We start from the raw sequence: 15,893 nt of genomic DNA on the forward strand, positions 1-15,893 counted from the left end.
CAGCAAGTATCAGAATATAGAAATATTGTACTGATTTTTTGAAGTTTAATGATTCCTAAAGTTCTGTAATGTGTCAAAGTTGTACCGAATTGTATTCTTTGATGATTTTCAAAGTTTGGTATATGGTACCTTTAATTTCAGCATTTCATTACCTGTAGGTGTTAAAGTTTCACTGAATTGCATTAATTTAATGACCTGTAAAGCTTTGCACTTCTGTATGCTTAATGTGATAGAATAGGTTACTAGTTATATATCATCAGTAGGTACTTGTGTACAAAGTACTTCTGTATCTTAACTTAATTCTTGTGGCGGAGTGTTCTGCCCCTTTGTTGATATTATTTCTATTATTATTATTATTATTATTATTGTTTGCGACGCAGACAAAAAGCCACCACCGTTATTTGTTATTGTTTTGTATTTTTGATTTTAAAAACCTTGTGAGGATGCGTGACTGATCAGCTATTGATTGTTTAACTAGCTGACAGTCAGGCATCCTTATTAAACTTGTGCAGACTATGGCCGAGGGGTAATAAGACAATTAATAGTTAGTTAACCCCTCAGCCAGAATACAAAAGCCTGCAGCTTTCCTTGTTCAGGGAAGGAGTGTTTGGAGAGTGGTGAACTAGGTTGGAGACAGGAGGTAAAAAACTGAGAAAATATAACAATTGCTAAGCGTGCTGGTTTATACACCATCACAACACTTATTTGTTATTTCTTTGGCTAACGTGCCCTTTTGTAAGTGTTTTGTTTTGTTTAAAATCTTTTTATTATTTAATAAAAAGACCTGAATGCCGTAGTGTTTCAGCTTTGCCCCTCCAGTACTGCCTGTGTGTGTATTCTCTTCCAGGTCTGACGTCACCACTGTAAGCTACCTGTCACAACTCTATACATTACTAAAGGTACAGCAATTGTTATTAATACCTGTTTGATTATTCATACAAATCGATTCTGTGAACTAGTATCGGTCCCAATTAGTTTGGATAATTGACTCTCTACTTTATGTACAACAGCTATTTTAAATGAGTTTAGTTTCAGAAAGTGAGAAATATATGAAGCAACACAAACCCAAATAAATCGTTTTTACGTCTACAGTAACAGCAGTCAAAAATGTGGATTATTTCAATGATCAGACATGGCTGGCAATGACGTGGAGAGACTAAGGATAGACGGAAGGACACAAGACAGAGGTGAAGGTATGCAATGGAGATAGACTAAGGACAGAGGGAAGGACACAAAGTGGTGATGGTATGGAATGGATTACGAAGTCATGTTGCTGAATCACTTGGATCCTTTAAGATACAGACTGACAAAGTTTTCAGATCTATCAACTACTAGGTACCGGGCGAGCATAGATGGAAAGAATGGCCTCCTTGCTTGTAAATTTTCATATCCTCTTAAGTTAACGCCATTGCCAACGCAATAGTTATTAACAAACAAAATGCTTCTATAACATCAGCAGCAGTTTTAAAATCATGTCCTGATTAATCCACAGGGGTGTCCCCATTAAAACGTACTGTGTATTAGGCTTATATAGTCGAATTTATAAATGACTGTTGTTTAGTCATACAGCAAGACACATTTTTCAAACCGTACTGAAACCACAAACAGAAAACTGGGACTTCACAGTACAGGGACTTACACTGAAACAGTAAACTACTGTAGGGTCACATATTGGTTACCTTGATTGAGAGAACAAAATCATCACTTAAGTTAGTAGAGAAGATACGCGGTAGATTTTACATCACCTAGTGAATAAAGTGACTCACTTTCAATTTTACATTCACAATTTAAAACAAAAGTAAAATGAAAAACACACAGATAGCCCCCCACCACCACCACCTGACCCCTCCGTTTAAATACTGAAAGTTTACGGATGAACTGAAATTGGAGTCCAGAACATATTCAGAACCATACAGAGGAAGTTTGTTTTAATTAAATGAACAATATAATAATAATAATTAACACTTGCTTGCTCGGAGGAGGTCAAACTCCCTGTCCAGCAGCTCATCTTCAGTCAGCTTGGAGAAATTATCTTCTCTGAAGGGGTTCCAGCCTGACATGTCTGGTGGGTTACTCATATTCTGACATGGGGCACCCACTGCACCTTCAGGGTCCAGCATGGTAGCTCTGCAGAGGGAAAATAATTAGGGGTCTTCAGATATATTTTTAAATGCTAAATCGGAGCAAGCAAGGAGATAAAACCCTTATGAAGTTACATGCAAGCACTACTATACTGATTTTAAATAGTTATTTTTTCCTAACTGGATGTAGGACCCGGTACTAATAATGGAGAGCAACACTGTTATACTGTTGATCTGGAAGCATCCCTTTTCAAATTGTAACCACATTATTACTTTACCCAGGATTCAATAATTAGTGATCGCTCTCTTTTTTTTTTTTTAATCCCACACAATACAAACATTACCTTGTGTTATTGACTGATAGATCAACTATTGTCCCAACAGGAGTTGGCAGGGCTGGAGCAAATGTGCCTAAAGGTGTCTGGAACTCCTGTGGAGAGGTGAAAAACTGTGCTTGCTGCTGTTGCTGCTGATGTGCAAATGCTTGTTGGTACTGCTGCAACTGAGAAGATATAACAGTGTAAGGTTTGTTTGAATATACAGTACTACCAAAACATTTTAGCAAGGAGCTACAGATTTGTACATATACAAGACCAATACAATTTAATAATCTACATAACGCATAAGGCACTCAATCCTGTCCATAATATCCAAATCCAAAAAGGCAGTTTGTATGTCTTTAAATCTTGCATTACTTCTATGTAGGGCTTGAATTTTTAATTTTTAGGGGGGGGGGGGGGGGGGGGGGGGGCAGTTATTTCATTTATTAAAAATAAACACCACTCAAACACATCTATTTACAGGGTCTATAATACACTGAATGTACGTTTCACTAATACACATACAAACATTAGCTTAACTGTGTTCAAGTGAGGATTCCGGCAGTGTAAATGCATTTTGAATCCAAGAATTGTGAGAAGTAACCAGGGGCACACAACCCGTGGCCCGTTTATCGTCTGACCAGCCCAGTGTATCAATTTAATTTCACTTACGAATATATCGTAAATATTTTTAAACTTGGTTGACTTGCTTTTTCTCATTTCTCGCATAAAAAAAGCAGCACACCATTTTAATTCGTACTGCGGAGGGTAATTGCTTCTCATCAACTTGTATCCAACTAATTTCACGAGTCTTCCTCTCCTTTCTTAAATGCACAAACCCGCTGCATTGAAAGAACCCATTCGCAACATAGGAGGCTTGTTGCTAGGGAGGTGACGTAACTGCCCCGTGCCTTTTGCTACATTGCTGCCTGCTACAACTGAACAACTCGGCGACAAAAATAAACGCTTCAACAAGTAGATATTTAATTTGCTTTGTGTTATTGTGCAATGTGTGTGTACATGGCAACAGTACAATGTTAATGCTTTGTTTTTAATTGTTTTGTATATTTTTGGTTGTGATATGTATCTTGCAGTACAAAATAACATTAACAGTAATTCTAAGGGAAATTGCCTATATGTGTATGCCTATGTATACTGCAGCTAAGGGTTAAACTCTGATTATTCTTTAGTAATGTACGGCCCGCTAAACACAATAGGTTAAACTAGCTTTCTGGATATGCAGCCTGTGATAAAAGTTTGGTTGCGCACCTTTGGAAGTAACAGATTTCATTTCATACCCATTACTGTCCACGCATCTATCACACTGCAGTTCATGTTTTGTTTTCTGCCCTCCCCATCGTATGACTATAGCATACTGTAGTAACTAATTTCAGCATACAGGAAGTTATTTGCATTTTTTCTAAGGATTAAACATTCATCATAGCACTCCAAGGTTTGACATTTATGTTGCTGCTATAATAACAACTAATAATAATAATAATGCAGTCGTTGTACATAAGACAAATTATAATATGCATTAGTACAGCATAACTGTACAGCAGTTTTATATTTACCAATAACTTTTTTGGTTCATCACTGAATAAAACCACAACTCCGTGTTGCTGGTTTGTTTCGATTCATGGTCGTTAAACCCGTTGCTAAGCAAGTGATGCACTGACGCAAATGACGCGTATTACGTGGTGCACTAAATTGATGATTGGTCGGTTAAACTGAAGTTAAAGGATTTATGGCCCTTGTACTCCCTTATTTACTTACACATTCTTACATTAAAACATACATGAATAACTTAACATTTAAAACAGTTGGACAAAATTCTCCTTAATACAGAAACCTCAGAAATTCAGACAGATGGTAGAAGTCTGACCATATTAAAAGAAAATTACCTCTTGTGGTGCCTTACTTATCCATATGCATATCCAATTAAATAAGTAGATGAGACTGAAACATATGACCACGGTCCTGATTCATTACAAGATACATGTGTGCAGTCTGCTGTCATTTTGTCATCGTATGTGACCGTCTCAGAACAGTATTGGTCTTTAGACTAAATTACATTTTATATTCCATGCGACTGCTTACCATAGCTGCATAATGAGCCTGTTGATATGTGGGCTGCATCATCATCTGTTGCTGAAGCATATGTTGCTGCTGGAGTTGTAAGGACTGTTGAACTGCTTGTTGATACTATCAGGCATGTGGGGGGAAAAAAAACAAAAAATTAGCTGTACATATAAAATACCTATTTTTTAGTGCAAATCACATTACTGTATCCCACCTAAATGGAGTACAACTCAGATAACAGGACTATAATCTAGAAGTTAATACATTTTGGGTAGGGCATCTCTTACTGTGCAAGAGATGTCATCTCATGCAGTTTGGGCAGGTTCTGACGGCTCAAACTGTGTGAAATGACGTCTCTTATACATTAAGAGACATTAATATTACATAAATCACACAAATGAAGACTATAGCTTTAGCAGTTATATTTAATAAATAAATAAATACAAAACTTATTCCTCAGGTTTTAAAATGGTGCTGTCCCTTAATGCGTATAGGTCTACAAGTGCTGTATTTTCTTTGGTATCACAATAATACAAACAAATGTAAAGAAAGGGTGATAGGATGATCTATTTTACATTAGCTACCAGGTATGGGTGTTTTTCTTGTTTTGATGTTTGAACATTGGAATTAGGTATGGTGTTCTATGCAGGTGATGACACCTAAACACAGGATAAGGTGTACTGGAATTTTGGTAAATACTTCACTGTGATTCATAATAACTAGACATGGTACTCAGAAAGTCTAAACCAAAGAAATAAGTTGTTTCAAAATATTTTGCTTAGTCCTTTTCTCCTGCCATACTGGGTTCTTGTAATGATTTGAATGCCTTATTATGTTTAACTTGCCATCCATCTGCTGGTGCGGGATGGGGGGGGGTCTGTACTATCTTGATCATTGGACCACATTCTACAACGTTCTACAACGAGGACTATCTGTATAGAAGGGATGGACTGCATTTAAATAACAAGGGAACTAGTCTACTCGGAGAAAAGATCCTCAAGCAGGTTCGGAAGCATTTAAACTAGAAAGGAAGGGGGGAGAAATCAACAAAAAAACAGAAGGGAGACCGCATCAAAACAAGAACAACAACTCAGGTAAGACAACCATTAAATGTATTTATCTAAATGCTAGAAGTATCAGAAACAAAATTCTAGAACTTGAAGCTACTGCACTAACAGGTAACTATGATGTGATAGGTGTTACAGAAACGTGGTTATCTGAGAGTGATGGGGACGAATATAATATTTATCGTGCCTAACTAACTTGCTTGATTTTTTTGAGGATGCAACATCGATAATGGATAATTGCAAAGCATATGACATGGTTTATTTAGATTTCCAGAAAGCTTTTGACAAAGTCCCGCACAAAAGATTAATTCTCAAACTGAACGCAGTTGGGATTCAAGGAAACACATGTACATGGATTAGGGAGTGGTTAACATGTAGAAAACAGAAAGTACTGATTAGAGGAAAAACCTCAGAATGGAGTGTGGTAACCAGCGGTGTACCACAGGGATCAGTATTAGGTCCTCTGCTATTCCTAATCTACATTAATGATTTAGATTCTGGTATAGTAAGCAAACTTGTTAAATTTGCAGATGACACAAAAGTAGGAGGAGTGGCAAACACTGTTGCAGCAGCAAAGGTCATTCAAAATGATCTAGACAAGATTCAGAACTGGGCAGACACATGGCAAATGACATTTAATAGAGAAAAGTGTAAGGTACTGCACGCAGGAAATAAAAATGTACATTATAAATATCATATGGGAGATATTGAAATTGGAGAAGGAATCTATGAAAAAGACCTAGGAGTTTTTGTTGACGCAGAAATGTCTTCATCTAGGCAATGTGGGGAAGCTATAAAAAAGGCTAACAAGATGCTCGGATACATTGTGAAAAGTGTTGAATTTAAATCAAGGGAAGTAATGTTAAAACTGTACAATGCACTTCCTCATCTTGAATATTGTGTGCAGTTCTGGTCACCTCGCTATAAAAAAGATATTGCTGCTCTAGAAAGAGTGCAAAGAAGAGCGACCAGAATTATTCCGGGCTTAAAAGGCATGTCATATGCAGACAGGCTAAAAGAATTGAATCTGTTCAGTCTTGAACAAAGAAGACTACGTGGCGACCTAATTCAAGCATTCAAAATTCTAAAAGGTATTGACAGTGTCGACCCAAGGGACTTTTTCAGCCTGAAAAAAGAAACAAGGACCAGGGGTCACAAATGGAGTTTAGAAAAAGGGGCATTCAGAACAGAAAATAGGAGACACTTTTTTACACAGAGAATTGTGAGGGTCTGGAATCAACTCCCCAGTAATGTTGTTGAAGCTGACACCCTGGGATCCTTCAAGAAGCTGCTTGATGAGATTTTGGGATCAATAAGCTACTAACAACCAAACGAGCAAGATGGGCCGAATGGCCTCCTCTCGTTTGTAAACTTTCTTATGTTCTTATGTACTGCAACACAACTCATGTCAAACTATGTTGTACTTTTTAATCAATTTTTTCGGTTGCACAAAGGATATCTTCGCATCTGACTGTGCTGTTCACCTGTTGCAAGTAAGCCTGGTGGATTTGTTGTTGCCGCTGCTGCTGTTGCTGCTGCTGATGTAACTCTTGCAGTTGCTGAAGGCGGAGGTCTCCTTGCTGAAGCTGTTGCAGCACTCTGTGTGGCTGGATATTCCCTTGAGTTTGTGGTGTTGACTGGCCATTTCCAGGTCCGGTCACAACTGTAAGCCAACAAGAAGTTTTCAAATCACCATTATCTAAATTCAATCATCTGATGCATCTGTGCTCACAGCAGAAAACAAACCGTTTAGTACATATAAACCTACCTTTCAGTCCGTTGCTTATATTTCCAGAAGGAACAGTCATTTTCACAGGAGTTACAGAGTTCTGGATCGGTAGTACATTTGAGTTTGCAGAGTTGGAAGCGGCCTTTGGTCTTTGTCTCGGTGCGATTGAAGTTTCTGTTGGTCCTATGGATTCAGTTATTCTGAAAGAACAAATTCATCATTTTCAAAGCTATCCTTGTATTGTTAAAATGTGTTTATCACATGATGCCGCAACTTGTATACTCTTTTAGTATCAGTAGTAATAATATGAAGAATATGGATCCAGCAGAGTTCAAAGATCACTTCATCACATGATTTCCTAAGTCCTCAATAGGAACAACTGGGATTCTAAAAAGGCACATATTTTGCAAGTTGGAAACAAATATAAAAATTCACAATTGAAGCAGAACTAAGAACCAGTCAGAATTACTGTAAACAAGGTAAGGGGCATGACAAAATAAAATTACACAGCTTTTTGTTTTAGACAGTTTGATTTTTGACTAATAAACAATTAAATAAGTGGTTTATAAGGTGAAACTAAATGTACAAGAACAAGTTATTCACTGCAGGCTTTGTTTCAAAGGAAAAGCCATGATCATCTGCTATTTTTTAATGAAAAGCAATTCATACAAGCGCCTTATCAATGTGAAACAAAATTACCTAGCTTTCGTCATGCTCTTCTTAGCAGCTGCTTCACTGGTGGTCATGGGCTCTGGAAGTGTTGCAGGGATAGGAGAGTTCTGTAAGGAAAAAACAAACAAGTGACAAAATGACTCTGGTTCTGCAGTTGACCATATGAAAGTTTAACCACAGACGTATCTAAAGTAACTTATCAAATAACCTCAAATAGACATGGGGAACTTGGGTCACAAGTTAAACCAGTAAATGAGAAAACCTTTTTAAAAATCTGCAGTTTCCCAGCTTTTGGGTCTAACCACATGGCGACAATTACCGGTTTACAATTATCTCGGCTGACATTTATACAAGCTCCCCTTACAGAAAAAGTCAGGCTTCGGCACATAAAGGTGAGGTTTCTAAGGTTGTAAATAATTAAAATATCTTACAGAAATGTTTGGCATTGGGCAGTCTTTACCAGCCATCTTAAAAGCAAAATAGGAGACCTGGTAGATATCAGGCCTGTTATCTGCATCTGGTTCAAGCATATAACCTGAGGGAAAAGGACAAATGGCAGATAAATAAAACATTTACCTTAAATACACAATAGTGAAAACACATAGTAAAGCAGTGGTACTCAATTCTGGCCCTTGAAATCTACTCGAGTCATGGTCTTTATTCCAACCAGGTCCTAAATTAGTTAATTGCCTCTTAGCAGCTCTCAATTAACTACATTATAACCTGCTGGAGTAAAAACATGGACTGGATTAGATCTCGAGGGCTAGAGTTGAGTACCACTGTAGTGAACGGTGATCTTTTCATGCCATGAGTTTTCAAAATTATTGTTAAACATGTACTATAGGAGCCCCCATAAATAAAATCTGCATTACATATAAAGTAATTTATAAAAAGATTTAAAAAACACAACTGTTTATGGAGTCACTTCAACACTGCAAGGACTTGTATACAACCAATGTAATTCCTATGTTTCCCCACATAGGGGCACTGATGTTCAAGTCAAGCTTTTAAAACAGGAAGTGCAACCTACCCTGCTAAATTCACCTTGTCTTATTATAAAGCATTTCACAAACTGTTAAAACATTTTCAGAAATATATAGTAATTGAGGTTTAAATAATGGCTTACAAATTATAATTTTTTTTTTAATCTTGCTTTTTCTTCATCCCTATAAAGTCAAACACACACAAATGGGGTGTCATACTCTGCTGTACTTACGCATTAGGCAGTGCAATTTAGGGGAGAATTTGGAATTATCTGGGACAATAAAGGTTCCATCACAGATTGCAACTTGACTCTCTCCAAAAGGAAGGGAGAAGAAACAAAGCTTGAACAACAGGCACCCAAGGGCCTGTAAAACAAACGTGCGGATGTTGTTTAAAAGATGAATGAAAAGCATCACGAAAATCTTCTGCAAGATCAGTGGTGGGGAGATCACTGTAGAGTAAAATCTGGATTACCTGCACCAATCTGAATTACAAGGAGAGGTTCAAAATGTAACATAAAATGTAGCAGTCAAGAACACTTCTACCTGTTAGTACTAGTACAACATGTTTGTAGTGTTCTGTATGCCAGAGGCAGGTTCTTCACCAATGAGCACTTTTGTAATGCTCATTCTAATGCAGTTGGCTTGGAATCATCATATCCATGAATGCAGTGTAGACAAAGCTTTAATTATGGTTACTGACACGTCTAGGTGAAAAGGAAAATTTAAAATTCTACAAGATAATGCCAACTTTGCTAATACCTGGGAGTATATTATTTAAAAGGTAGGCTAGACAGTGGATAAAGTTCCCCTTTTAAGAAAAAGAACACTGGACAACAAATTTCTGAGGGATGCAGTCCCTTTGTTTTTAATATCTGACATCCAGAATAAAAATAGTCAACAGCTAAACCAAAAACAAGTATTTTTGTCATTTTAACCATATTAAACAGTTTTAACCACTGGAACAATGACATTTTCCATGGTGTTTATTGACACAAAGAAGACAACAGTAGAAGTACTTTGCAACACTACACTTTGGTCGGCACACAGGACATAAAATCATTTTAATGTGCTTGAACTAGGGTTGTTCATGTATTCTTAATTCTGTCACCTCAGTTTCAATTTTTACTGGCAGTCAATACATTACAAAACAGCAAGAAAACTCTTCATTAGAGCCGTTGGCTATAATAATCTCCAAAAGGAATCATCTGTTTTTTCACAGATGAGTGATGCAGGAAATGGGCCTATTTCTTTGTGTATCATAGCCTTCTTCCTGAGAGACACAGAAAATTGTTTGTTTTGTTTGTGGTTAACAAACACATTTATTCGATAAAGGCTTTTGTCTTATACAACCTGGCGCATATTTGTATGCTCAGAAGCCCAGATAAATTAATCAAAAGATATTTGGTCCATTCTTTAAAACTGGTGCTGGGATCCTTTTTGAAGACTGTTACACACATACTGTATAGATCTCAGTCAGCAATCACCACTTAGCAATTTAAGACATACTCTTTTGTAATATTGTTTTTCATTGTTAACAATGCACTGGTTTAGCAACTTTCCTTCTTTTCAAGCCCTGCAGACCAAAATATACACATCTGTCAACTCCTAGACGGCACGTACAACTTTCTAATGGTAATATTATCAGAGCTTCTCTGAAAAGAGAGGTTCCACCAAGCTAAAAAGGACGATAGTCATAATGTACTGTAAATGCTTTTTGACTGTTGTATAAACACTTCACCCAGTATGTGGCCTAAATATATATATATACATATTTTAAAAATAAACAACTGAAGAAAACAACACAGGGCCATGACACAATCATAGCTTTTGTCTCTCTTCTAGGTCCATACAGTACATTAGAAATCTACAACTCCTAAACATGTTTTAGCTACCTAAAACCGAAAGTAGTTACAAATGTCTTTAGATCTTTTCTTACCCCTTTAACATATAAATGAATTACTGAATATATACAGCTGGAGTCAAAAGTTTACATATACTCCAAAGGAAAATTATAAATTTGAAGAAATTTCTCGAAGAATTTTGAATTTTAGGAAAAATCTTTTGTAGCAAAAGTTTTGCTTTTGTGGATGAGGAAAAAGTTACAAGAAATAAATGTCTAGAATTATTTATTTCAGCAATTCAACAGTATTCATACCCTTTGATGCTTTGGTAGTATTGTCTACAAGGTGTTAGAAATTTCAGTATGACAATGCAGAAATATTTCTAGAAAATGCTGGATTGTAGGTGAACATTCTTAGAGAGTATAAAAGGATTAGGCATAAAATTATTGCTGTCATAACTAAGATAATATGGGAAAAAAAGTAAAGAGATATCTGAAGACCTTAGGCAGAAAATGATTTATTGTCATAAAGCTGGAGAAGGATACAAGATGATTTCCAAGCATCTGAGTATCCTTATTTCAACTATTTTTTTCTATTATCAAGACATACAAGACTTCATAATTTCACAGCACTCCCTCGGTCTAGAAGAAAGAAGGTTCTTTCACCAAGAACAAGTACAAGAATTGTGAGGAAGGTTAATAACAATCCAAGATTGACTGCCAAAGATACTCAAAGTGAATTGGCTGTGAAGTGGGACTGGGGTTTCCATTTCAACCATAGGTCAAGTATTGCATGGTGTAGGTCTCAATGGTCGCAGGTCAAGGAAAAAGTTTATAAGGACAAATCTTACAAGGACAAATCGCTTAAAGTTTGCAAAACGGCATCTGAATGATGTATATGAGTTCTGGTCAAAGGTTTTGTGAAGTGATGAAACAAATATTGCTATTTGGTCACACTGATAGTCGTTGCATTTGGAGAACGTCTGGTGAGACATATAAAGAAAAGAACACCATACCTACTGTCAAGCAAGGAGGTGGCAATATCCTTCTATGGGGCTGTTTTTCCTCCAATGGCACAGTTAAGTTAGTTTCCAATACATGGTAAAAATATGTCCAATACCATACCAATAGATATTGCCCAATCATCTGAAATCCTCCGCTACAAAACTTGGTTTAAAGCGCAACTGGATGTTCCAGTACAACAACGATCCAAAGCACACATCAAAATCTATTTCAGAATGGTTAAAGAAGAATAAAATCAAAGTTCTGGAATGGCCTAGTCAAAGTCCCGATCTAAATCCGATTAGAATCTTTGGTATGAGTTGAAGGCGGCTCTGCACAAGAGAAGTCCATGGAATCTGAATGAACTGGAACAATTGTGCATTAAACAATGGTCAAAAATCACTAAAGAATCATGCTAAAAGCTCACTGACAAATACCCTAATCATTTAAAAAGAGGTTATTATTGCTAAAGGTGCTGTTAATTTAAGTTTCATTGTCAGGGTATGAACACTTTTTAATTAGCATTTTAGGACTATTGCAAAACAATTGCTGAAATAAATAATTGTAGAAATAATCTATTTCTTGTAAAAAAAAAAAAAAAAATTCCCCTCATCCACAAAAGCAAGATTTTTCCTACAATTATTTCTTTGAGAAATTTCTAGGAATTATAAAATTTCCATTGGCGTAAACTTTTGACTACAACTGTATACACACACACATTAATACAGGCAAAAAGCAGGGGTGATAGGAGAACTGTATTTCCATTAGAATTGTCAAAAGCATACACTTTAGATATTTAATATTTACAGTGCTCATTTTACAGGTCAGTATTTTGACTTTGCAATTACGGTAAAGTCCTTGACGTTGCAGGACCAATGCATCAGATAAGCAGGAACAACTCCATCAGGGAGCAGGGGTTCATGTGATGCAAGATGAAAATGTACAATTCCTGCATCATTCTTTCACATCTGTTTGCTAAACAAACAGGGAGATGATGTCAGACCTTGCTGTATTCACCGTTCCCATGCTTATGCCATTACACAGGGATTAGATTGGAAATCTTTTTACATATTATGGGGGAGGTGTTGTCACCACAACTGTAACTTCCTGGTTAAAGTCAATGGTATCCATGGAACGGTAGAGTGCAAACTAATTACTTTTCGCTGCCTTATTTTCTTACTGATGCAAATGAAAGGTTATAGAATATCCTTACCCATATATCAGCCTTAGTGGTGATTGGCTTCCCTCCATAAAGATTAATCATTTCTGGAGCTCTGTATGACAGCGTTGTATACCTACAGCAAGAATAAATCAATACGCTTTAAAGGGTTACATGTCACCTTACTTTTTCTAAATCGTTAAGCAACAAAACACAGAACAATATATTGTGGAAAAAATAAACCCAATCCGATCTCATTTCGTCATTAATACATTCCAGTTATATTAATCTTTATGTAATACTATGCCAACATTTGAAGATATAAAAAGTCACTACATTTTTATAAAACTGGATAGAAAGAAACACAAATCTCAAACAGTTTCTATTACATAAACACACTTCAAAACACAGCTAAATGTTTCTCTCTATGATCAGTGTTGTGTGGAGGGCATGCCAAAGTTTCTGAACAAAAACATTTATACTGATAATCTTCAAAACAGTGGTCTGGGTATAGTTCTTTGCATTTTGCTTTGTGAAATATTATGCATTATTTTAAGCCTATATGTACAGATTTGCGTTGTTATGGGTAGGATGCGGCAATACAGAAAGCACTTTTATCGAGATCAGTGACTGGTATCATAAAGCATGGAGATCTAGTTTTGAATTTTTTGTAGTACAGTTGTGCAGGACACTAACAAAACAAAATGAGTAGTCTAAATAATAAACAGGGTTTGGGACAGTTTCTGCCCAGCAGATTCATTTAGCATCTCTTCTCTCAATCCCCAAATCAGTTGTTTAATATTTAAAATACAATACAGCACATCAAATACACTTATGATTCAGAGGCTACTGCCAGTTTCAGACTAAATTAGATAGACGTTTTATTCATTCAGTTTATCAGACACTGGAAACCTAGACAAGATGTAACCGTGATAAATAAAAGGATATATCCAGATAGTTCCAACATGAATAAAAAGTATGAATTTTGTTAAAAATAAATACATTTATAAGGGAAATCTTTACGACCAGATATGTTTAAATCTTAGTAAGTGCTACCCTGTTAAATGTGTAACAGTTCTAACCTCGTACATCCACCCCTTGTTATACTACGGATTCGGATATGTGGCGGTTCTGGAGTTGCCTCCTAGTGTTTACTGTCTAACTGCGTATGCCTTAGCTGCAATATACACAAGCACTCAGAAATACTGTTCATTTTATTTAGTTCTGCGCATCACACACAACAATATAAAATACAATTAAGAACAAAATCATTAACTTCATACTCTTATCACATACACACGTATTGCACAACAACACAAAGCAAATTAAATATCTACTTGCTGAAGCGGTTTTTATTTTAGCCAACGAGGTGTTCACTTGTGGCAGCAATGCACTAGCAAAAGCCACAAGGCAGTGACGTCAGCTCCCTAGCAACTAGCCTCCTATGTTGTTGTTGGGAATTGATTATTTCAACACAACGGGTTTGTGCATTTGAGAAAGGGGGAAGACTCATTAAATTAACTGGAGACTGAAGTTGATGAGAAGCAATTACCCTCCGCAGTACGAATTAAAGTGATGTGCTGCTTTTTATACGAAAAATGAGAAAAAAAGCAGGTTGCGTAGAGGATTTATACTGGACCATGACACCCCCGATAAAACAAGGAAGTGGTTGTACCGTATTTGTTATTAGCCTATTTGTTTTTCTATGGGTCTCTCGCTATATCGCGGCCCTCGATATAGAGTGGATTTATACTGGACCCCGGCATCCGCGATAGAGTGGGTGGGGTATTTATCCAATTATAGACTGGCAATAAACACAGTTGGAGTAAAACAACTCTTAAATAGACTTTCTTTTTTACTCATTGAACATCTCTTTTCTCCTTTTATCGCTTTAGTAAAAAAAAGAAGAAAAAAAAGGCTTGACAACTCAATCATACTGTAGTTTCAAAGATATTCAGCAGTGTCTGGTCTGATGGCTCTTTTAGCACCAATTCAAAACAAAAGCTGTTTGTCTATGTGGCCTGTGCCAAAAGGAACATATCTTTCTAATATGACTGTTATAAACAAACTCATTCGAGAACAGAACTGGTGGATTGAAAAAGTTCTAGAACATTTCTTTAGGATGACAACATCAGCAATAAAGAAAAGACGACACAAAGAAATACCCACAGAGTCATGTGAAAGGTAATTCTTCTGTCATCTTGAGTTATTCTTTGGGAAATGTTGTATTTTGCCACCCAGAAAGGCGCTTACACAGTTGGAATGTTTAAGTGTTTAAAACACTAGAGCCTAGGATAATGCTTACAATACCATTATTTTACTGAAATAGCACAGTACAGAAACCCACTGGCTTGTAAATCCTTTTTCTGAGTGTCCCACACTCTTGCCAAGAGCCCTTGTTGATTCGATTGCAGTGCCGACACCAAATTTCAACAGTTTTTATAGCAGTGGCTCTTAATTAGCAATCAGAGTACAATACTACAAACGCAGTCAAAATGTGCACTTATACAGTGTAGTGGAATGGTTTAGGTAGACGTCAGCTTATGTAACAGAAGAGTTTAAAAATCATTGCTTACTTTTTTATTTCGTCCTCCACGCTTGTTACACCATCTTTCTGTGGGTTAAGAACCTTATGCGTGGCACTGCCAAAGTCGCACAGGACGTAGTTGCCATGGTCATTTAATAAAATATTTTCTACCTTTAAGAGAAAAAAAACAAAACCCAAATTTACTTTTATACAAATGTAGAAACTTAGATGTGAATTTTGTTTAAACTGAATATGATATTCTATAGTGATTTTTCTTTTGTAACACCCTAATAGTTTGCAATCATTTACTGTCAAATCAAAGAACATAATGAACCTAGTCCTTCAATATAATTACAGAAGGGTTCCAAAATTGTTACAAGCAATATCAATATTTTTATTAACAGGACAAACAAGGGCAATTCTCAGTT

General features: G+C 36.4%; 1 protein-coding gene across 2 annotated transcripts in view; it reads right to left on the bottom strand.

Annotated features, from left to right (window-relative positions):
- The window catches only part of LOC121300054 (BMP-2-inducible protein kinase-like), a 64,201-nt gene that overhangs the window by 11,954 nt on the left and 36,354 nt on the right, over positions 1–15,893 (bottom strand). For both annotated transcript variants that reach the window (XM_041228427.1, XM_041228419.1), the window contains exons 5-14: positions 15,515–15,636; positions 12,993–13,074; positions 9,168–9,300; positions 8,383–8,486; positions 7,979–8,058; positions 7,319–7,479; positions 7,035–7,213; positions 4,502–4,606; positions 2,426–2,583; positions 1,970–2,127 (exon numbers count right to left, since the gene is read on the bottom strand). In XM_041228427.1, the coding sequence (XP_041084361.1) occupies positions 1,970–2,127; positions 2,426–2,583; positions 4,502–4,606; positions 7,035–7,213; positions 7,319–7,479; positions 7,979–8,058; positions 8,383–8,486; positions 9,168–9,300; positions 12,993–13,074; positions 15,515–15,636 (1,282 nt within the window). The remainder of the gene's footprint in view (positions 1–1,969; positions 2,128–2,425; positions 2,584–4,501; positions 4,607–7,034; positions 7,214–7,318; positions 7,480–7,978; positions 8,059–8,382; positions 8,487–9,167; positions 9,301–12,992; positions 13,075–15,514; positions 15,637–15,893) is intronic.

This window comes from Polyodon spathula, chromosome 2 (genome assembly GCF_017654505.1).
Source record: "Polyodon spathula isolate WHYD16114869_AA chromosome 2, ASM1765450v1, whole genome shotgun sequence".
NCBI classification, from domain to species: domain Eukaryota; kingdom Metazoa; phylum Chordata; class Actinopteri; order Acipenseriformes; family Polyodontidae; genus Polyodon; species Polyodon spathula.